A 24,619-nucleotide genomic window follows, 5' to 3' on the forward strand; every position below is an offset into this window, starting at 1 on the left:
TGAAGAACTTTGTTACTGTGAATTGGAGTTTTAACATCTGGTGACGTGGAGTTGGCAAGAGATCATGAAGGACGCAGCCATGTGAATGGAGCAGTGACAGATTGCATTGGCGGGGGATAAGGAGCACTACGATTCGCAGCAATGTCCACCAAGTTCCTCACTCGTGACGTCCGGGTTTGGATCCTGCCGGAAAGGGAGAATACTATCGTGGACATTGTGCATTAGAAAAAGTTATAGTTTTTGGAACCACATTTTCACTACCCACTGCCAGGTTTCTTCTTAATGTCAGGTTTTCAGGGTGGTTACATCTTGCATAAATGCTATAAAGAAAAATAAAAAAAATCAATTTGCATAGCAAAATACAGCTATAAAAGTCTTGAAATATAAAAAAAATATAATTCACTTCATTGATAAATTTTAGGGTTTCATAAAAGTTATTTTTTAATGTCAAAATAAAAGTTCCATAACTTGATAATTTAGTACATTATTAATATAAATTGCAAATAATTAACCAATTTATTCAGAAGGTGTGACGTGCTAAAATACTTAAACAAATGAAAACCAAATTAGAGTTTTTCTTAATAAAATAAATTATTTGATTATATCATTGTTTATAAAAACCTTTTTTATGGTTAATATTTTAATTGTTTCTCATTATCAATGTTCAGAAATAGTTGAGTCATTGAGACTTGTTGTTTAGTTGTGTACCTATATTATTTCTATTGCCAAATAATTATTTACAAATTCAAGCACCATCATGGTTGCCCACACAAATTGCTATGTGTGAAAAATTCTAACCAACATAGATACCATTACGGTTTTTGGTTTTTAAAAAAAAATATGTTGAGGTGGCTGGGACTACTTCAAATTGTAACAAGTCACAATTGTGCCCAGCTAAAACGATGATTGTTCCTTGCATGAACATAAAACACTTAAAAAATAGCCAGACAGTATTTTCAAGTAGCAAGTAGTGGGGCGTAAAATTCTGTTATGACTGTTAATTGGCTACAATAATTACCAAATAAAAAAAGTTCAAAATCAATGTCCACTTTTGTAATTCTCTATGACAAAATTATCACATGTTGCTGAGCTGCCAAGATAGCATGACCTCTTGGCCCAGCCCTCACACGACTGAACGAACACAGCACATGACAATACACTTAGGAAAATTCAGTTAGCTGGAGACTTCCCCAAAATACTGCCTTACTATTGGCTAAAATGCTTATTCTTATAATTATGATTCAGTAACTCCCATTTTTGAGGGTTTCCCTAGCTCTGTCACATATTTCTGTCTTTCTCTTACACCTTCTGTCTCTTTTTAATCTAACACAGAATTCTGGGATTTCCCAGTCAGATATTCCCACGGTCTGGGCTAATGTCTGTCTCTCTCTTATACCGACTGTGATAAATTATCATGTATCGGTGCTGCTGTGTCGCCGCAGGTCTGTCCTTTCAACACAATATTTGCTGTTTTATTCTCTATACACTTCATAAACACACCGTGAACCACATAAGAAATAAAATGGATATTTCAAAAAATACTATTTAAAGAAAATAAAATATTAAAATCCACACTTACATAAACAACCTAGCCAGACAAGTGAAAGCCAGTAAAATTATAGTAAGATGCTTTTCAAAATAAAATACTTAAACATTAAAATTAATTACAATAACATAACAAATAATAAAACGAAAAAATGAAAAACTAGGTCCCTATGACCTTGCCGATCTACTGCAATACCAAGAAAACACAATTTTTAATCTTTTAAATAAATACTTGTAAAAGCTAGGGAGAGCAGGTTCTTGCAACGTTACAAAGTCTATAATTGTAATATTACTAATCACTTCTCTATTCCTTCTCAAGAGTGACTCAGCGATATTCTTGTTTTAGAAATCTGATTATATGAGGTTACCAAAATCCACAAACATCTACCTGTTTAAAATGTGAGCAAGCTACTGGGAACTTTATGAAGATGGTCTTGTTCCCAGTGTTAAGCATGGCCTCTTCAGCAATAATATGTGCCTTAACTTTGTTGTGATCAACTTGTCAAGAATTACTAGATAACAGCTGGTGCTCAGCATATGATGATGATTATATATGAGATTTTTATGAAGAAGCTAGCAATAGGATGCTAATACGAATTCCACCTGGTGTGTTAAGTTATAACTTTTTTTTATATTAATTAGTTTATATGATTTTTTAGAATTTTTGAAATAATCAACAATTATTTGTCAATCAATTTACACTACCAAAGATATCAGTCTGTTAGAACAGAAAGTCATAACTTTGTATGGTGATGTTTCGAATTCACATACTGTTTAATGTACCCAAACTACTGAAAAAAAAAAATAATGCCAACATTTAGGGGCTTTAGCATAATAAACTACACAAGTACCAAAAAGGATTTAAAATATTATATATATTATAGCTTTTATATTAAACTAGGGCATTATGAACTTAAACTTTTACAACTAACCGATTCACCACCTTTACAAAATATTATATATTTCTCTCAAACAAATGGCAGTAAAAACTGTTTTAAATGGGGAGGAAGGTTTTCTACAATGTCACAACTTCATGTGAATACATTTAATGTATTATTTATAGCTTTTAAATTATATTTATACTAATACTCATCTATTTATACATACAGTTTGTGTCTCTTAATATTTCAGTTTTACATAATGAGAACTTTGTTCTCCCACATATATTTTCCAGAAATAAAATAATTTCCTTTTGTTTATCTAGAATGTTAGAAGAAAAAAGATTGTCAAACATAAATGCAGCTAACAAACTTAAAGGAGGTGTTTTTAGAATTGATGAGACCAAGAAAGCTGTTGGGGTTATGAAAGTTACCTTAGAAGAGTCAAAAGTTAAAGGTAAGATAGCAAGAAATTTATTAATGAACCAATATTACATATGTTATGTGCTTCTTGTAAGGACCATGAGATTGAGTAAAATATATATATATATTATTTTTTTTCCAAAAGGGATAATAATTAATTAAAAAGAGAAATGTTCAGTTTTGTTAACTAATACATATATTGTCACAACAGTTACTTACATATACACCAATTCCTCACTTAGCACATCTTCAGATTGCGCGAAATCATTTAGCGTGATGTTAATTTTACTACCCCAGTCTTGAATAGCACGTCTGTAAATTTCAGATAGCACAAAATCATCACAGGAAAAAAAAATAGCCCGGCATGACAAAACAAAGTTTGTTTCAACTCGGTAAACAACAGATGTACTATAGCATACAGTTAGCCATATGAGAGAGGAAGAGATGCGCGTGCAGGTTTGACTACGCTATCTGCTGTTGTACAAACATCAGCTATGGCAAGTTAAGTTGCAGCTATGGAGTGTAAAGGACCAAATGTTTATATGTCCGCGCGTATGCCGCCGTGCCGTACCGTTGACGCCTAGCCACAGACCGGGCTGAACTTACTCTAGCAAGTGGCAGGGAACTCACACAAACACAGCAACATCTGCCCATTCGTCTGCCAGTACCTGTGTACGTGCGCAAGCACCTGCAATTGGCATCATAGTGGAATCATGGCTTCCAAGTGAGAGCGTAATTCATCGTGTCCAAGTACTTGAGACAAAACTAGAAGTATTGCAGCATGCAGAATGTCATGAAGGCCACATTTATGTTGGTCGCACTTTAGTTTTAAGCAAGTCAACTGTGCGCACAATCGTACGAAATAAGGACTCCATCAAATGTTTATATAAGTCTGATGCTGTTGGTGGAACTAGCAGGAATATATTTGACATTAGATACCAGAACAGAAATGAACATGATTCAAATGGAAAAGGTTGTTAAATGAATGGTGCAATGAAAAAAAATCAAGGGCCTGACAGGATTGATGTGATCCAAGCAGTGATACACGAATAAGCACTTTAATTTTTAAAAAATTGAAATGTAAATATCCGGACAGTAATATCGGTTTCACTGTGGTATAAGGATGGTGTGTTAAGTTCGCGGAAAATTACGTGACGTGAGTTGGTCACGCCCGGGCGGGCAAGTCAACCAGCCGACTGACGATAAGTACCTCCCGTTTCGCGGTGTCGTATTTGTTATACAAAGTATTTAATGATAGGCTTATGAAGATAAACGATGTGACATATTTATTGTTGAGTGTTATTATATGCATTTATATTACATAAAGAATATTTCCCTACACATTTTGGAACACATTTAGTAAATTAGCCTTGCTATTTATGGAGACTAATGCTTCAGAATACGTGATTTCGGATAGTATGAACATTTTTAGGAACACATTACTCGCGCTAAGTGAGGGATTGGTATACAAATATTATTTATTCACCCAGTTTTACTCTTTACCTCTGTTTTTTCATTGAGTAATCAAATAGTGAACTACATATTTTTTTTCTATAATGTGTTACTTCTGAGAATTATGTGCATATGTATCCACATATCATTTGTTAAGGAAGTAGCTTTTGAAATTTACATTATTAAAAAATTCACATAGATACTTTTCTACACAAAATAGTTCTAAAGCTATACTCTGAGTTTCATAATGAATCAAAGCTTATGAATTCAATTGACATATAACACTGAAATATTATGTCCATAGTTCGGGCATTTTGTATTATGACATTGATGCTCACAGTTGGCAGATTTTACTGCATGTTTCTGTAACTTAATAGATACCAAGTTGTGTAATTATTGCTTCCATGATGATGCCCCAGTCGAAGGTCTCAATGTCAGTTCATCGTAACCAGCTTAACTCAGTTGTGTGCGGGGACCTCTGTCGCCATCTGGAAGTGGCCAAACTCGCCCATCACCCCTCTTGACCGTGCGAGGGGGGGGGGGGGGGTAGCAGAGCACCGCCTCAGTGCTCCGACTACTGCCGAGACACCTCTGTCCTGGTGTAGCCTTGCTCTGCCCAGGCAGGAACTAACCAGTGTACGGTAGTGTATGTGGCGAACCACTCTCTCGGTCGTGAGCAGATGCTCTTCCACCAACAGAGAAGGAAGCCCTTTCACCCGGCCTGAGCCAGGGAATTATGCACACAGCCACATTTAAACTAAACCCACCTGAGGTCGGTCGCCGTAGACCTGTTCTCGGCAGCCGTGGTGTGACCGTACACCTCCCCTTCTTCCCTGCTGATGGCACTACCCCGTACAATGTAGACTGATCCCCTACCACTAAACACTCCGTGAAGGAGCACGTTAAAGTTCACATCACTCGTATCACCACTATCCTAGATGAGGATATGAGAGGACTGTGAGTGTCTAGGTGCAGGCGACACCATTGCAGCTTCCCTTACTCCCGCCTTACCTTTCTTCTCCTCTCTTGCTATACTTACTAGCAACTACACTACATACATTGCCTGGCTGCAAGACATTTACTATCATTATTTGAGCTTCATTCCCTGCTTTTACTAGGACACAATATTGTTAACCTGTTTGTGTACATTCTTTTTCACATTGATTCCTTTCTAAGTTTTATAATGTAAGTTAATATTCGTCTCTCTGTGTGTGTGTGTGTGTGTTTGTGTTTTTGTATGTGTGTTTGTGTTTTGTGTGTGTGTGTTTGTCTATGTCTGTAAAAATTAAATTAACTTAACCATATTAAAACAACTGAAAATGTATTTTGTATGTACATTTTACTTTTTTTTTACTCGATGCCAGTGCTTTGGTTTAGCACCAAAATGACTTTGAATATGCCCTCCCGTGGTATAATTCTGTTCAGAATATTTGTATGTAAAGAAATTATGCCACATTCCACTCCCTTCAACACCCAGACACCCTTGGGATGCAGCACAAAATTTGTTCCCAATCATAATATTATCTCCATCTTCTCATAAATATAGAAGCACCCACCATTTCCTACAGTTTGTGCTGGGGATCTTTAAGGTTTCACAATGTTATTAGAAATAAACAGAAACAAGGTGTGATTCCGTCTGAATATAATTACGTAAAATTTATTAAAGGAAAAATGTATAACAGGTATTAATAAAAATATAAACATACAATATCAATTAAGTACTTAAACAGATCTCAGGTATATTCAGAGAAAAAAAAATATGAGTCGACCCTAACTTCAATTATAAAAAGTTTCATTTACTAAAAATACCTAAACCAGTAAAAAAAAATACAAATATATTTAAACTATCCCAGTATAGGTATGAACTTAAAGTCCAGAAATTATGTTTATATGATGAAATTTGTCTGACGGCGTAATTTAGGAAAGTTCAAAAAAAGGTTGAAAGATACAGTAGCGCCGGAGGTCGGGGCTTCGTTTCCCGGAGATCACGCGGGAACATGATGCCAGGGGGCCTGTGTGCTGCTGAGGAAGGGAGATGAAAATGCCATTTCGGCATCCGGCTATCGGACCCTGTCTGCGAACAGTCCAAATCAACACTGATCAGAACTTGTACACAGACAGTATACGGGGCAGAAAATGCCCGCAAAGTTATGGGGGGGGGGGGGGGTGTTTGGAGAAAGTCACGGATTGTCACTCACCAGACAGGGAATTCGGCTTCTATTTACCAATGCGTCGCCAGCCAGGAACTGGATCCCGCGAATACGCGGCTGGGCGCGGTCGTTTTCATCATTTAAAAAGAAATAATTCAAAAGAAAAATAACTATTATGTTTCTTACTGTGCAGACGGACTAAACTACATAAAGAAGATTACAGGGATAGCATCCCTTATTTAAGCGACTACATAGTTGGTTGCGGCCGGATGGAAGTCTTGCAGTGTCTCGTCGACTCGCCTATAATCACAAACGATCCGTCTGCAGTCGCAATGCGAAGTGTCTCGCGAAGAACCGCGTCTCGTAATTAAAAGTAAATGTTCTATCAAAAGTGGAAGGGGGGTACTGGGAGCCCGGACCGAAAGGTTCCAAAGTTCCCTGAGTGGGCGTCATAAAAAACTCTGACTGATGTCTCGAAGTTGGTAGCACTGGCCGACCTTAGCGCTACCTGTTGAGGGGTGTCTGAAATAAAAAAGAATCGACTCGCTCAAGGCGTCTGCTCTAACGAGGGAATAAAGGGGCAGTCAGGTGCAGCTCTCTGGTGGCCTACAGGGGAAGTTGGCTGGGAGGTTAGCGAATTTGCCGCTAGATGTCGTGGGGTGGTCCATCTTTGCACTCACATTTTTTATGCAAGTCGTCCTTGACGCCGGCCAGCACTTGGCGGAGTTAACGGCAGTGCAATGCTCCGGAGGTGAATTCTCAGAACTAAAGGGGGGGAGTGGAGTAAGTGGGAGGCATAAAACACAACGACGCTGGGAACGCGCGTCCATGACGTGCTTTTCGAGGAGTGAACCTAATACGTATTCGTGACGGTAAAGGCTATGGTCAGCTCGCCTATGAGAAATGGTAACAGCTCGTCCAGAGCTGCTGTATGCAGTTTTAGTCATGAAGTGAAGTAACGTTACAGGCCTGGGACATGCCTGTAAGCGAGGGAAATTTCAAACGGGCTGCCAACAAAGTCTTAGATCTGCAAAAGATCCTATAGGTCTCTGGGAAAGGTGCTTCTGTCTACTGGCACAAAGTTTAACTAAGGAGAGTACACCAGCCTAACAAAGAGTAAATCACCCATGGTAACCAAATTATAAAGAAAAATAAAATTTCCAAAAATAATTTAAAATTATATAAAATTAGAAGAAAAAAAACGTGTTGAAATACCAAATTTCCGGCACAAGTTAGATATCAGGACCATGTGCTGTCGCACCCTGTGTGTAGAACTCACGGAGCTTGATGAATTGATTTAGTCATCCCACACATACATCCACGGAGCCATTGTTACAAAAACTCATGTTTTTGATTCAAACTACCAACTTGCCAGAAATGAATTCTTCACACTCATTAATTCCATATGCACCGCACATGCACTACAAACAATTATGTCTAGAGAAAATCAAGCTAAGATTCCCTGTGATGTTCAGTATTTATTTCAGGAATGAGGGTAGTGGAATGGATACAAGCACAATTCAGTATTGCAAAATTACCGAAGGCTATTTACATAAGTACTGTGAATGACATTTGCGGCTGCCTTCAAAATACCAAGTGTGTGTAGACATAGTATGTACTTATAAAGTTAAATACATTCATTGGCTTGTATTCAATAGACGCTAGGTAAGCAGTGCTTACCCTGTTGTTTTGTTATGTTGCTTGGCGTAATGTAATAATTTTTGCCATCTGGTAATTTCATCTCGTGTGCCAATGCGATGCGATCACCGTAGCGGGCACGTCGGTTTGCTTGTCACCCAGTTGTCATGGTAACGTGAAAGCCCGGCGGGTGAGGAGGATGGGCAGAGGGGGGGAAAGGGTTCGCGTATCTTCGTGAGACTACTTCGGTAATGTTTGCTCAAAGCCCACTGTAGCCAGAGCAGCTGGCCTTAGCTGTGCGTGCGCGCACGTTGGCAGGCAGAAGTTGCGTTGTAACGTGCAACAAACAAATACTGATACAAAATTTATTTTTACAACTTATAAGGCAAGTTTTCATTGCGCAACAGTGTCGGTTTTAAGAACATTTTATTCTGTTTTGGTGTTTACTGTTTTCGTTTTAAGTGCTATCTAGTGAGAATGTAAACTTCATCTGCAACTGCCGTCCATGTGCCAACAAGGTAAGCTGTGAGATCCGCAGCATATGCTGTCCGGGATGGAGCAGGATTCTCAACCCGGCCCCAGCCGAGAACACAGCCACTGCGTTGTTTGCAAATTTTTTAGTACTGATTTTAATTCTTTTTCTTTTTAAGATAAAAAAATTGTTTGGCAGTGGGGAGACCGACTCCTGATTTAGACATAAAAACAACAGGAAAATCTTTTGTTAGACGTTTTAATTGTAATTTATATTAAATAATGAGTGGTTAACAGGCTGCCCATTACTTGGAAAACTTTTTTGCTGGCCATGTATGCTTTTTACCAAAGAAAAAAAGTGTGTGGAGCAAAACTGGATACAGTGACATGGGTAATTTGCACAAAGTTTTAAAAAAACATTTCTTGTCCCATAGCCATTTGCAAGCTATTCTTTGTGAAAGAAACCTTTGGCAAGATTAGGATAGAACACTTGCTTGACGACCAAAAAAAAAATTAATCAAAAACACAACGAATTGGTTAAAAAGAACCGAGAAATCTTGAAACGTTTTGAAGATGATGTTTGTTATCTAGCAAAGCAGGAACTTCCTTTCAGAGGTCACAACAAAGAACATGATTCAAAAAACAAAGGAAATTATGTTGAACTAATTAACCTCATCAGTCAGTATGATTTAAATTTTGAAACATATCTTGAAATGCCCTCAGTTTTTACAGGACTATCAAATCTAATACAAAATTATTTGATTTCAAGTGTAGCCACTGTAGTCAGTGAACGCATTAGAAATGAAATTGATAAAACTACATTTGTTTCTATCAGCCTAGACAAAACAACAGATATAAGCAATCAGGCTCAACTTTCGTACATATGCGAAAGTAAAACAAAAATATCCTCAGGCTAAATGTTCACTGCATGGTGCACATGCTAAATTTGGTGTTATCACAATCTGCATGTTCAATAAAAGACTGCAGAATATTTTTTTCAGTACAATAAGTGGATTGGCTGCATTTTTTACGAAGTCCACAAAACGTACAAAGGCCCTTGATGATGTAAATAAGAGATTGCCTCGTGTTCCAGCCACACGTTGGAACTTCAAGTTGCGCATAGTTGGCTCAGTACATGAATACCGAGACGAACTTATTTGCCTGTTAGACAAAATCTGGGACCTTGAAGAAAACTGGGATCAAGAATCTGCCATAAGTGCCAAAGGCTTCTTCCTAGCTTCATTGAACGACTTCAACTTCAATTTTCTGTTAAAGGTTTTTGCTGACATTTTCCCTCACACAGATGTTTTGTTCAGTATTCTGCTGACTAAGCTGCATGACATTGGGTACTGCACTTCAAAAGTAAAGGAGTTATCACAACTTCTTCAAATCGAAACAATTTTGAAACTATTTGGGAGAAAACAAAAGCTGAAGTAAATTCCGTAGCACAAGAACTCAAAATGAAACGTTTTGAGCACAGTGATAGTAGTGATCTCAAAACATATTACAGGCGTTTGTACTACGAAATTATTGACACTGTTATTCAGCAAATGAGCGACAGATTTTCCATTTTAGAATCTCTGCAGTTCCTAGAACTTCTAGAACCAAACAACTTTACAAAACATCGAGAATGTTTTCCTGAAACTAGTTTGCAGTCTGTTTTAAATCTGTATGGTAATTTCTTTGATGTTGTTTCACTGAGAGCACAACTTGTTGCAGTTTGTATGGCCCAGGAATTTCCAGGTAAAAATGTATGCAAAGTTTTATTATTCTTACTTTCTAACAACTTAGTGGTAGCATATTCAGAAGTGGTTAAGTTGTGTAAACTGACATTAACTATTCCTGCTACTAGTGCCTCCACAGAACAAAGTTTTTCAGCACTGAAGCGAATAAAGACATACAGCCGTAGCACACAACAACAAGACAGACTTTCAAAACTCACATTATTGTCCATTGAAAAAGATTTGCTTTCTGAAATGCAAAATGAGCAAAATTTAATGACTGTGTAATAAATGAGTTTTCAAAAAAAGAGAGAAGAATCAAGCTTACTTATAAGTAACTATTTTTTTATTTGGTGTCTTGTATTATGTTTTAATTCGTTTTGCACAAATTTCAATTTTCAATATTTTTTTATAAATATTATGTACCAATTAATTTATTATTGCATATTGCTTATTTTAGTCTATAATAGATATTGTGTTTCTAGGCCTTTATGGTTGTTAGTGCCTTGTACTACATTTTTTTTAACTGCACTTAAAGTGTTTCTATATATAAAAATAAAACTATTGTATGTATTTATTGTCTGCCCGCCATATCCGCGGTTGAAAAGTAAATAAATAAAAAACGTAAAAGCCAAATACGAAATGTTTAAAAGAATATCGCGCTTAGTTAGTTCTAATGTAATCAGTAGCTAAATTGTAAAAACAAACTGTTTTATATTTGTCTTTATTATCCAAGTTTAAAATGGTGTAAAAAATGTTCTCGACTTGTGTGAAAAATCTCGTCAAGTTAATTTTTGTGTACTCAGTAGAGCACTTTTAAAATAGAAAATGTTTCCCTAACGTTGTCTTTATTTTCTAATTTTAAAGTCGTGTAAAGTTTATCCTTGACATGTGGAGGAAAAAACTCTCATTAGGTTTACCCTGCACATACATTCCAGCGTTTCTCAGTTTCCACCTCATTCCCCTGATCGCCGGAGCTCTGCCTAAGGATAAGGCGGGCCTACTGCGTATTACATATATTTTTTGTGAGCGTATTTGTATGTTATGTTATGTAATAACCCTCTCTTCATATTGCAGTTCAACTTTAATAGTTTTCTGTCTCCGAAAAGTTAATAATTTTGCTCCTGGTTGTAGCAGCTGGAGTAATTTGACAGGTACAAGAATGTATAGGCCTACTTAGATTGAAGTGCATTTTATACTTCTACCAGGAAAACTGCAAAAATAGCCCCATTTTGCACCTAGAAATCCACATTTTTCCAGGGGAGGGCCCCCGGACCCCCCGCCTTAAAGTCGGGGATGGGTGAGACAGCTTACCCACACAATAACTCCACCACACGCCACTGAATACATTAATACAAAATGTTGAATACACTAACCTATAGGCTTACAATGTCTTGATCAACTAAGTTAGTGAGATGGTCAGACTTGTCAGATGGAGACTGTTAAACATAAGTCTATATGGCATCTTTCAACATTAGATGTGCACAGGATCCAAATAATAGTCCAGTAAATATAGTCATACCAAAAATGCTGACTACATATATAGACATTATGCATAAACTGTGCCATAAACAACTGGCAAGGTTAAATGGGACAGCGGGATTTTGGGTTATATTGTTCCCCTCTATAAGTGTGAATAATCAGGAGTTTACTTTTATTGGGATAGATGTTTTTAAACAAAGCTAGTACAGTAAATCCCTGTTTAGAATTTCATCAAGTTTTTAAAAATTACACTTTTTAACAAGGAAATTTTACTAGTAGGTGAAAATTTGTATGTAATTATAAGTCCAATGCTAAATTGCAGGAAATTTTCTTGATTGGAATTTTTACTTACGCAGTTTTTTTACTGTAGAAGTAATTGACTAGGGTCCTAATAGTGCAGATGTGATGGCGGTGCGTGGTTGCAGCGGACAAAGAGAGGCAAGAGTTGGACATAGTCCTGAAGAACATAGCCAACTCTACCAAGCTGGTGGAGGACAAGGCTAAGATAGTGGCCACCCGACAGGCCAGGATAGCCACCGAGGAGGTTCAGCTCAAGAAGGATGCCGCTGTAGCCCAGAGAGAGCTGGACAAGGCTATGCCCATTCTGCTCCAGGCCGAGTTGGTTAGTACATTTTTATGTACTACTTGATCATAAATGTGTAAATGCCAACTATTTGTGGGCTATATATTGCATATTTTTCTTTCATGATTTATCCTCTAGGATATTAACTTTCCCATCCTATGCTAGAGAGCTTAGTTGAACAATTCCTGTAAGCTAACTAACCCTTATTTAACTGTAATGCCTTAGATGGAACTCCATTTGTGTCTCATCCACTCATTACTTCATTATGTTTTAATCTATACATGTGAGCCTCTTCTTACTTAATGGCTGGGGCATACACAAGGGCATTCCACCAATGAAAAGAAACAATTTTAAAGCAAACTAGAGGTAAAGTGGTTCTCTTCCCCCCCCCCCCCCTTTTTATTCATTCACCCAATCCCCTCTGAAGTGAAATTCTGTGTGTGCTCCTGCTTAATCATTAGGCTTTTGGCACCCTTTTTTTATATGTAAGCCCATGCACAAACAAAACTGTAACGTTCATACACTTTAAAATACACATTTTTGGCAAAGAATGCTCAATTAACCAAATAGGTTCCATGGAAGTCACTTTTACAGACTATTCAGCAAATATTGTATTGAGCTTAACATCTCGTAGGCAAGGAGGTCATTAGAGAGACTACGAGAGGTAATGAGATGATAATCAAGCATTGACAGAATGAATGGGTGAAGGAAACTTGAGCACCCACAGCAACGTTGCTAAAGTTTCCCAATTCCAAAAAAATCCATGTTTGACCCATCTGGAAATCTAACCTGAATGCCTTGGTGAAAGGCAAGTGATTGGACAACTCTAATTTCCCTGACTATGTAATGTATTTTAATCATAAATTTGTGAGCTGATATTTATCTGTAAAACATAATATAATTAAATGTAAGAGTCATAAACAATGGTATAATAATTTTTAACACAATATAAATATCAAAGTTTGATAAAACAAATATATATTTGTTGTATTTTTCAGACTAGTAGTGTTGGTTACATAAAAAATAATAATGGTGTAAAGTATGTATTGTAATACATCTGTTGCTAGATATACTGACGATATAGGGGGGAAGTCAATATATTGGACAGGAAAACCAGGTAATCAGGAATAGTGTGAGAACCCTGATATACTTCTAATAATAATTTTGGGCATAAGATTTCTGGTTTCAGTTATATCTGCTGTTTTAGTGTATTTGCATCTTAACCCATTCAGTATTTTTTGTCAGAATGAAATCTATTCTTTAATGAGTGGATCAGACAATCAAAGGTGAATTTAATTACTTTATTTGTACCTGAATTTATTCATTTCCTAAAAATTTCTATCTGCAAGTCATATCTTCAATATTGTTTATATTACAGCCACCCTTACACTGACATAGCTACCAGGGGATTTAGCTGACGACATATTCCTTCCCAAATAGTTCAGGATATAAAAGTTTTCACTATTTGCTTAGTTATTTGGTACGAGAATGCATCTGTAATTTTGTAAACTTTGTTACCACTCACCACCTCCGGCTAGCTCAAATTTGGAGATTAGTAGAACATACAGGTTGCAGGTCACGAAGAAAGAAGAAATGTATATACAATGTTCAATGTATTACCTGGTTTTAATTATTCATTTAAAAATCACAAAATATTTAGCACAACAGAGCACACAACAAAAATTTAACCGGTACCTTCATAAAAGGAAAAAACACGTAGACTTATTACAGATCACATTATATTGCCCGGATAAGTTCGCTGTGAGCTTTGCCTACGACTACAGTCAAAATATCTAATTTATTTAAATGTCCGAAGAGAAAAAAAAAAGTTGTTAGGCGTCGCCCGGACCGTAACCTCTAAGTTGTAGTTCAATATAACACTGCTAAATGATGCGAGCCATCGCCCTACCACGACCTCTCGTCCCGGTGCTCAGACAATGACTGATCTTACAGCCTTCCTTCCCTTGGTGAGGGCAGTGTCCTGGGCTCACTGACGTAATTATCAGCCAATCACAGCGCATAGCAACAGAAGCTCCCACAAAATGCTTACCTTTGTTCCCACAACGCAGCGATTTTGTATCTTTCTCGCACTCCCGTAACCGTGACACACACGCCTAGCGTGTGAAACAAAGTCTCCGACGTAGAAATAACGAAGGAAAATCACATCAGCACGCCTTCCCACACAAAGAAGCCAGCAAAAAAAAATTACTTGAAATATAAATTTATGAATTTTAAAAATAAAAACAATAAACCCGGTGAAATATTTTACGTCTAACTTCAAAAAAGAAAAAAACTTTACATCATTTTAAAACCTAACCTGAAATTTGACAAAAAAATTTATAACAAATTATTATTGCTGGATGGATGGGGAAGGCTGTAATCTGGGTTGTTACAACTTTTTATGCAAACCCTATTGTAAAATTATTTTGTGGCTGCCTAATGTTCAGTCTCACATGGCTTGGGTTATTGATATCATCATTTTATATCATTACTTTCATTTAATTTTTAATACCTCTTTTGCATTTATTGTTTTGCCACAAATATTTTCAATAGATATTCATTTAGTGTAATGTGATGGGTGTGATGATAATTACAAATGCTTGCAAGTCTTTTTACACTTATTATGTTACAATTGCTGAATATCTGTTTAAAATAATATTTGTGTTTGTGGCAGAACAACAAATGCTAAAGAGGTATTGAGTTAATATTTAAAAAAAATAAATAAATAATGATAAAACTAAAAATCCAACATTGTGTGTGAGACGGAGTGGTAATATACAACTGCAGGTTCTTATGCAAGATGGGCATGAACACGTATCAGGATATCTAATGTAGGGACAATATTACATGGTGAATTGCGATAAAACCAAAATAACACAGGAAAGCATGTCAGTGTACTGTATAACACCGTAATTAAGTTACTGCACCATGAAGCACTGACATGCAATTACAATCATGAAACTAATCAGAATCTTCTATCAAAACTTAATTCTTTTGACAAATATTTAATCTTTTAAATATAAAATTATATGAAAGTAATTTTTTAGCAAGAAGTTTGTACCACATTTTATGCAAAAAAATTAGAAAAAGGTGACTTCTTTTTAATCTTGCAACTGTTATTACTTACTCATTTTTACATTATCATGTTAAAAAATTTTACAAACATAAAAATACTTAACAGATTTATTTCATTTGTTCTGAATAGTTAGACATGCATATTACGAATCATTATATTAAAAACGTTTATCATGTATTACTCAAAATGACACTGTTTTGGAGAAATTACTATCATGGAACATTTTAGTGTCATATTTGTTCAGTAATATGCGAAAATTTCTAATAAACAGATTTCATAAAATGTAATATGGTTAGCACCAAAATGTTGTTTTAAACACGAAACTGGCTTGAAAATAAAACCATAAAGTTAGAGATGCCTGTGTGGAAGAGTGCGAGGCAGCGAACTCTGGCCCTAGGCGCTGGGGGACGTGAGCAAGAAGGACCTGGCGGAAGTGAGATCGTACGCCCGTCCGGCCGTGGAGGTGGAGAAGGTGATGGAGGCCGTCATGATCCTGATGCGTCTGGAGCCTTCCTGGGCAGAGGCTAGGAGACAGCTCGGTGACGTGGATTTCCTAAACAAGGTACCAGTCCTCTGGCACTAGCTCTTGTTTTAAATATAGTATTCTGTACATGATTTTATTATTACACTGTTGAGAATTTATGTGAAACAGGAATATTTCTGAAAATAAATAGTGTCAAAAATATGGCTTTACTTATTTGATGTTTCTAGTCTAATAATTTTCAAATAATTTTATTTATATATATTTCAGTGCTTTCAGGATAACAGAAATTTTTTTATAAGTAACAGTCACTTATAATTGACACTTGAAGAACAATGTTACACCTTTAAAGAATTTTTAAGAAATTTTAATATGTAATTATCAAAATATTTTTTATTAATATCTTATAGTTTTAAAAGTTTCAACATAATATGCTGTCTGTTCTCTATGAAAAATAATTAGTTTTTTTAATATTAGTAATATCATCATCCATCATCATCCATCATCCATCCATACATCATTACATCCATCCACCCTCCATCATCATTCTTTCATTATTATCCATCCACCCTCCAACATCCATCCACCATCTATCAATTCATCCATTCACCATCTATCCATCATCCATCATCATCCATCCACCATCCATCAATCCATTCAATCACAATCCTTCCATACACAATCCATCCATCCACCATCCATCAAACCATCATCCACAATCCATCCACCATCCATTAGTCCATCCATCATTAACCCATCATCCCATCATCCCATCATCCCATCATTATCCATCCATCATCCATTCATCATCATCCATAATATTTTTATCCATCATCCACTCTTTTATAATCCATCCATCATCCACCATTATACATCTTCCATCATCATCTACCATTATACACCTTCCATCATCATCTACCATTATACACCTTCCATCATCATCCATCATTCACAATCCATCATCATCACCATTCACCATATCCACCATCCATCATCCATCAACCATCAATCATGCATCACATCAATTTTGCATCATCCATTAATCATGCACCATACATCATCATCATCCATCATCATCATCAATCATTAATCAATTTTAATCATCAAATATCTATTATCAATCAATCACCATCCATCATTAATAATCATTTTCATCCATCAATCATTCATCATCAACTGTTTCCAGCCAGTGGCCGGGTCAGCTAAGTAAAATGCCTCCATCTTCCTCTGTCCTTTCACCATTCCTCATTCTTCACTTTATTCCAGTCTTTTCCTCTCTCCTACACTCCTTTAACTATCTGCTCTTCCCATCTCCTCATTGGTCTTCCTTGGGATCTTCTTCCTGTGTACTTCAAGACTATCATTTTCCTAGGCAACCTCTCTTTTCCCATTCTCTGCACATGGCCATACCATCTCATTCTTTCTTTTTCCAGGATCTCATTCCTGATCCTGTCTCACCTGGTAACTGAGAACATACTCCTCATAAACTTTATTCCTATTGCTGTGATCTTCCTAGTATCTCTCTTATCTACAGTGCAAGTCTCTACTTCATAAGTGACTCTGGGCACAAAGTAGGTATTGTACAGCACTTGTTTGCTCTTTAATGGCACCTCCCTCTTCCATACCAAATCTCTCACACACATGTAGAATGCATCCCCTTGTTGTCCTCGCCTTACAATTTCCTCCTTGTTTTTTTCCCCTCCCTTCAATACACTTTCTAGATACTTGAAGGTTTCTACTTATTTAAACCAGTGTTTGGGAAGTCTTGACAGTCTCAAAATCCCGGGACACGAGAAAAACCATGATCAAAGTCCCGGGACTTCAAGACTTCTCAGAATAAAATTATAATTGAGTTCATTTTTGTCAAGATGTATCAATAAAAATAAGAAATTTTTAGTAAAAGTAAACATTTATTGAACATCAAATAAAATCCTAACATTTATAACGTTAATTCTTATAATCACAGATTTTGATTTTAGACAATAAAATCTTCTAAATATAAAACAGACTTACAATTAGGAATCATACTCATACCAATCATTAATAATCATCACCTAGTCTCTATTTATCATATAAATAATATAATGAACTAGGAGTGAGACTACTTTGCTGATTTAATAATATAGGCTTTTAAAAAATTCAAAGCGTTAACCGCTTTGTCCAACGATCTGTTTCTAATTTTTGTAATAATTCCACCGTACAAAGAGAAAACACTCTCGTTTTCAACAGATGTTGGTTTTATTGTGTTTAAAGCTGTGTAAAGTAGTTTCAAACTTTCAGTACGTTTTCCGGTGGCTTCAAACAACTGCAACTCTTTTTTTAAGCTTCCTCTTAATTTTTTTGCAAGAATTTCAGGTACATTTTCTAAAGTTTGTGCTACCAACTAGTATTTTTGGCACAATTTTAATTTTAAATTTTTAAAAAATAATGTCACCAGTCATTCTTTTGCTGCAAGAACTTAAACTTGTTCCTCCTCCTGTACACTCCCATTCAACCTTTGTCAGACCTTTCTCCCCAAGTTTTCCCAGCCCTAGGTCCAATTTTTGCAGAGTCTTTGCCAGTTAGTCTGTGTATCGTTTTATCCCCACCTTGGCGCACGAACGTCGCCTGTAATCCGCCTTCGATCCGTGACGAGAACTGCTAGGTCCTGCAAACTCTCAGAGCAGGCCTAAGACCTCGCCTGACGTGAACCATTTCCACCAACGTTCAGTCACGCCTCCGGGTCCTGTAGAGCCTCTTTCCCACTGTCATCAGCAGCCCACCGCTCCAAGTTTTCCTGGGAACACCGGGCCAGGGCTTTGACCGGCCACTAACCCCGGCCAGGGTCGGCCTGTCCCAAGGCCACGACACTAGTCCCAAAAGTACATGCTTATACCACCTGGCGGTAGTTTTGCGAACCACTTCCCCTGGGTGTTTGAACGCCCGCTAATTGCCTGCCCTCTGGCGTCTCCCGCAGTAACCAGTACCCCGTAGTTCCTTCCCAGGTCACCAGGGCGTTGGCCTAGTCCGCTCCATAAGCCCCATGCTGCTAGCGGTCGCCTCGCGCGAGTCGACCTCTACTCGGTTCAGCCACACCTCAGTAGGTCGCGCTGACATCGGCAAGTACCACCAACTTCGAGATATCGAAGTCAGTATTTCTCGACAAGCCCCACGGTAACCTTTGGAACCTTTCGTTCCGAAAGCCGAATTCTCCCCCCTTTCTTTCTTTAACATCGCCTTTTAATTATGAGTCTCTGCCGACCCAAATTTACTACGTGCCGCAATTCGGAACTGACTACTTCGCATCTACATCATCAGGACGCCTCTCCGTTTTTCTTTTAAGATGTGATCAACTAGACATGGGATAATTCCCACAACAGTAGCGTAGGCGTTAGTCAGTCCGTGTAGATCTAGCTCGAGTAGTCATGTTAGTCATCATAAATAATTAATTTTTTTAAATCCTGAAACGTCCGCGACGGGTTCGTGTGCTCAACACCCGGGCAGATCCTGGAAGACATCACCCTGTTTGGTGAGTTTTTACTACCATCACTCCCCGACCATCATCGTGACTAGAAGGCATTTTCTGCCTATTTCACCAACTGTCTGTGAATCAGTCCTGAACATATGTGTGTCGACTCTGTTCACATACAAGGTACAAGTACTGGACCAGTTTACAAGAACCGGACACATTCCAAGGACCAGATCAGTCTCCACGGGCCGGATGACCGGCACTCTGATATCCCGTCAACTGTTCCACTTAGTCCAGCAACCTTCAAACCGCCAGCCCTTCAGTTTTTTAAAGACCTTTTTGGATTAGCATTGAACCACGACGTTGAACATATCTGACAGCCATATGTCTCATTAACACTTAAAATATCCTGGGACTGCAACGCAGTTTATTGTTACGAATTTTATTTAAATTTTGTTAAAGATCTATTTAATTGTCTTATAAGGGCCAACCCATACTTTTTAGAATGTGATTATAAATCCATGTTATATATATATATTTGTTAACCAATTTATAAAATATCCAATGTGTAAATAATCAGAAGTAAAATAAAAACAGAGGTACTAATATCTAGAGGAAATCATTATTTTGCCTTCTGAAACCAATAGGTCCACTAGTTGCCCCCCAGTCATCAGGAGAGTGAATTGTAACAAAGTTATACTCTGTTATGACTAAGGAGTGTAACAAGTTTTTGATTGCCTGTTTTATTTGACTTTGAAATGACTCATCATGTTTTTTGTGTACTGTAGAGCTACTGGTACTAGGTTCGGCGTCCATTATTTCCGATTCTGGGCCCTATTTCATAAAACTTATTAGTCTCATAATTAGGAGTCAGCAGTCATAGAAGTAGCTGCTAATTATAAGTTTTGTTTCATAAAACTAGTAGTGTAATAAAGTAGCTAGTAGTGTAGGACTCCTAATAATGAGTGATAAAATGAGTTCAAAATCAAAAGTGTTTCATAAACTTCAAACAAAAATATATTGCACTGATTATTAGCACTGAAATTTATCAATCTTGGATTTATAATAAATCATTTTAACAGTCATCAATTTTTAGAGAACAGCAGTGGTATCTGTTTGTGTAGTACAAAAATTTAACAAAGAAAATGGAATCCTCAGATTCTAGTGGAAGTGAAGATGATGAATAGTAAGACGTCCGAGACATTTTAACGAAAGGAAAACCTATACGTTGTTAGAGGAAACATAGAATAGTTCACTGTACAATGAACGTTTTAGGTTAACACGTGGTGTTTTTAATTATGTGCTCACAAGCATTGAACCTTTTTTATTCCATCCAACAGCACGGAACCAGGCACTTTCACCTAAGCAACCAACCACTGCAAATAGCACTACACTGGCTTGGTAGTAGTGTGCAATACCACTGCATAGCAGACATGCACAATGTTTCTATAGCTACTGTCTGTAGGGCAATTGGCATAGTCTTTGTCGTTTGTGACTTAACCGATTGCTACTGCGTAATCACGAATTTCTGTCCAACACAACTTCTTCACATCTTTTGTTAAAGTGCCAGAAAATGCACCAAACAGAACATCTTTATTCTCGAAAATTTTCATATTTTCTATTTTTAAGTTCTCTTTTAGCCATTTTTACACAATGTTCAAAAATGTAAACATCAAAATATTACCCACCAACATCAGCTGACTATTAAACTAATAAAATTAGTGAACTATTTTAGCAGTCCTTCAACTTTGTTTATGAAACACAAATTTCTACACTAATAACTACTTTTTATTTCACTACTATTTAGGAACTAATATTATTACTGTGTTTATGAAATAGGGCCCTGGTGTTTGGATGAGTGATATTTTCAAATAGTCTGCAATACAATTTTACTTAAATTCAAAGTAAAGTTTTGTATTTTGGGACTGTGAGTTGTGGTGGCCAGTGTGCATATATTTTAACAAACTTATAAACCGTTGTGGTAATCTTTCTTCTAGGCTTTCAAAGTTTCAAATAATCCTTTTGCCAGATAATCATTTGTCGTTGTCAATTGAATTTTTTTCAGCAGCACGTCAATTATTGCTTTGGCTGTGTGTAATGAAAAATTTTGTCTGCCTAAGGTTTGTATAACTATCTTGACTGGCTGCAATAAATCAACGATTGACTGCAAAAGAAGAAGATTGTCTTCATTCCATTTGTATAACATATTTAAATTAATCAATGCTTTCTTTATGCAATTTTTGCGCTTCAGAAGCCATTTTCCCATTACCTTGATAGAGTTCCACCTCATATTGACATCTAGTAATAAACTGAGTTCTTTCCCAATTTCAGATCTCACATATTTCTGTAATTGATTGTTTTTTAGCAGTCTCTTTCTAAACAATTTCACTAGGAATTGAGTTATATCAAGCACTCTTTTAATTTCATTAATTGGTTGTACTTGTAATGGGCAGTTTGTTTTGTAGCTGGCATTGCAGCCATTTCTTCATCAGACATGATTTCATCATCACTATCATAAGTTTCAGTATCTTCGGAGGTAGAAACTGTGGATGTGGCAGCAGCCTGTTATTTTTTTCATTAAATGTGTCTAAATCTCACAGATATATTGTGTGGTTCAAGCATAACATCATCTCGCTTGGGCTTTCCCTACCAAACTTCATTATGTTGGGACCATAGCTGGTGATGGCTACAACATGTTTTTCAAAATCCAATTGAAATCTTTTCAATGCATCTTTGACTATTCGTCTGGTCTCTTTGACACCGCATTTACCTCATATGTATATTAATCCCAAATTGAAAGCTTTTCTGTTCACACCGTTCAGACACAAATTAAAGTACCTCTGGTTTTGGTCACTGGTCCATTCGTCAACTACCTTTTCCTCTTCTTCTATCTTCATCATTCTTCCATCTTCATTTATGTTTTAACTGTCTGACCCTTTTCTTTCCTCCTACTTTGTACTTGGCTGTATAATAGTTTCTTACTTCGTTCTACACCTTTGTTTCATCTCTGCCTATTTTTGCATCCATTTCTTTCCCTCTTCTTCTACCACTTTCTTTGCTTCTCTCTTTCTTTCTTTATACTTCTTTTCTGTGATGGAACACCTGCTTTTAAACCATCTTCTGAAGGATTTGTTATTCTCCTTCACTGCTTCTCTCGCTCTCTCATTCCACCATGGTGTTTGTTTTCTTCTATTTCCTTTTATTGCTCGTTCTTCCACACACTTCCTCTGCAGCACCAACCATGTATTTCTTAAATCTCTCCCACACCTTCTCGACACCTTGCATCCCATCTCTGGGAAGATCATCCTTTACATTCCTCATATATTTCTGTCTTTCCTCTTCATTCTTCAGTTTCCACACCTTTATTCTCTTCTCTTGTTGGGTTACTTCCTTTCTGCATGTCCAAACCTTTAAGTCTGCTACAAACAACTTGTAGTCCCCACTAAGAGCCACACTTGCTATCATATTAATATTATTAGTTTGCTCTTTCACGTATTTTCCCAGCAGGTAAGTAGTCTATGACGAAGTATTTTCTCGCGTAAAGGCCCCCCTTTTTTTCCAAAATTATGACTCCAAAAAAGGGGAGGGGGCCTATACGCGAATTTGGAGGAAAATATAGATTTTTTTTTCAAGTTGTGCGTCTTTGTTCGAATGAGGAAGACGGGGCAGGCAGCGACGCGGCAGGAGGGAGAGAGAGGCAACGACTCCGCAGGGGGGAGAGGCAGAGGCAGAGGCAGCGCTGTGTCAGGAGGGGAGAGAGGCAGAGGCGTGGCTTAACCTCCCTCCTGCCAGCTAGCCAGCCAACCAGACAAAGGAGTGTTAGAATCCTTGACCCACTTCCCTTCCTCCTTCACTTCCCCTCTTCTTCTCCGACAACACTCCACATCAACACAGCGGCAGCGCGCGGGTCCAGCTTTCTTTATCTTTATGTCGTTTGAGATAGGACTAACTGCTTATGTCTGGCATGCCTCACAACACGACGGTCCTACTGAGAACTGACAAACTATAATACCAGTCTCTGTATCACTGCCGCTTACAAAATCACCTCCCGCCGCTCACAATACATGGCTTGTTGTTTGATGCATGCCAAGCTGCCCTGCCCTCAGATAAACCCAGAAAAACACGTTTTTAAATTTTTTCTCAAAAATGTTTACAAAACAAGGCATCTCACTTTATTTTCTCGAGTAGGTTTTAGAATTCAGTCGCCGGCTTACTAGGCCTGTCGTGTCCTACACCTGGCTGGTCGGGCTGCCACCTATAGGCTGCCAGGTGAGCCTGTGTTCCAAGCAGTGTAGCAGCCATTCAATACGCCTCGTCCATGCCTGCTACGAACATGAGCCTTGCCGATGTTATTATCTTCAGCCTCATGCCAATGCCATGCTGAGTTTCCAGTAGCATTTTCTCCACTGGGGACTCTGCATCATCCTAGAGTGTCTCCTCCACCTGAGGCCGTTGGATCCTGTAGGGAGTCGGTTTATTTACCGCTGCCCGCTGGCTTTACCGTAGCGGGTAACCCCCGCCAGTATTATAAACAAGAAATTTTACCAGAAATAATTTACAAAAGAACCTCAATATTAAATAATCGTAAGGATATATTTTTTTAAAGTCTAAACTTTAAAATCCTCACAAGATATTTTAGTACGTGTGGTTTGTTCTGAAATTGTTTGTGCCAGTTTATTTAAACCTGAAAAATTCAGTATCTAGTATTGTTAAAAGCTTTAGAGTAAAGTGTGTAATGTTCAGTTGTCACATCCATAGCCACATGGCCTCGCTCTACACAATTGCTCGGTGTCACCATAGAAGGGCAAGAGGAACGAAATGGAAAGTTTTTTCTGAGCCTTCTGTGGTCTGTGTTACATTATTTTTGGTTTCATTTTCAACTTGTAACAACCCAGATTACAGCCTTCCTCATGCCGTCCAGTAATAATCATTTGTTATAAATTTTTTGTCATATTTCAGGTTAGATGTAAAGTTTTTCCTTTAAAAAGTTATTGTAAACGTAATTCTCCGGTTTTTTTTTTAATGCATAAGTTTATTTTTGAATTTTTTTGCTGGCTTCTTTGTGTGAGAAGGTGTGCTGACGTGATTATCCTTCGTTATTTCCACGACCGAGGCTTTGTTTCACACGCTAGGCGTGTGAGTCATGGTCACGGGAGTGCGAGAAAGAGAGAAAATCGCTGCATCGTGGGAACAGAAGTAAGCATTTTGTGGAAGTTTCTGTTGCCATGCGCCGTGATTAGCTGATAATTACGTCAGCGAGCCCAGGACACT

General features: G+C 37.4%; 1 protein-coding gene across 2 annotated transcripts in view; it reads left to right on the forward strand.

The window, feature by feature from the left end:
• The window catches only part of LOC134531211 (dynein axonemal heavy chain 2), an 864,487-nt gene that overhangs the window by 635,356 nt on the left and 204,512 nt on the right, over nucleotides 1–24,619 (forward strand). For both annotated transcript variants that reach the window (XM_063366870.1, XM_063366871.1), the window contains 3 exons: nucleotides 2,750–2,880; nucleotides 12,186–12,382; nucleotides 15,817–15,981. In XM_063366870.1, coding sequence (XP_063222940.1) covers nucleotides 2,750–2,880; nucleotides 12,186–12,382; nucleotides 15,817–15,981 — 493 coding nt within the window. The remainder of the gene's footprint in view (nucleotides 1–2,749; nucleotides 2,881–12,185; nucleotides 12,383–15,816; nucleotides 15,982–24,619) is intronic.

Source organism: Bacillus rossius, chromosome 3 (genome assembly GCF_032445375.1).
Source record: "Bacillus rossius redtenbacheri isolate Brsri chromosome 3, Brsri_v3, whole genome shotgun sequence".
NCBI lineage: Eukaryota > Metazoa > Arthropoda > Insecta > Phasmatodea > Bacillidae > Bacillus > Bacillus rossius.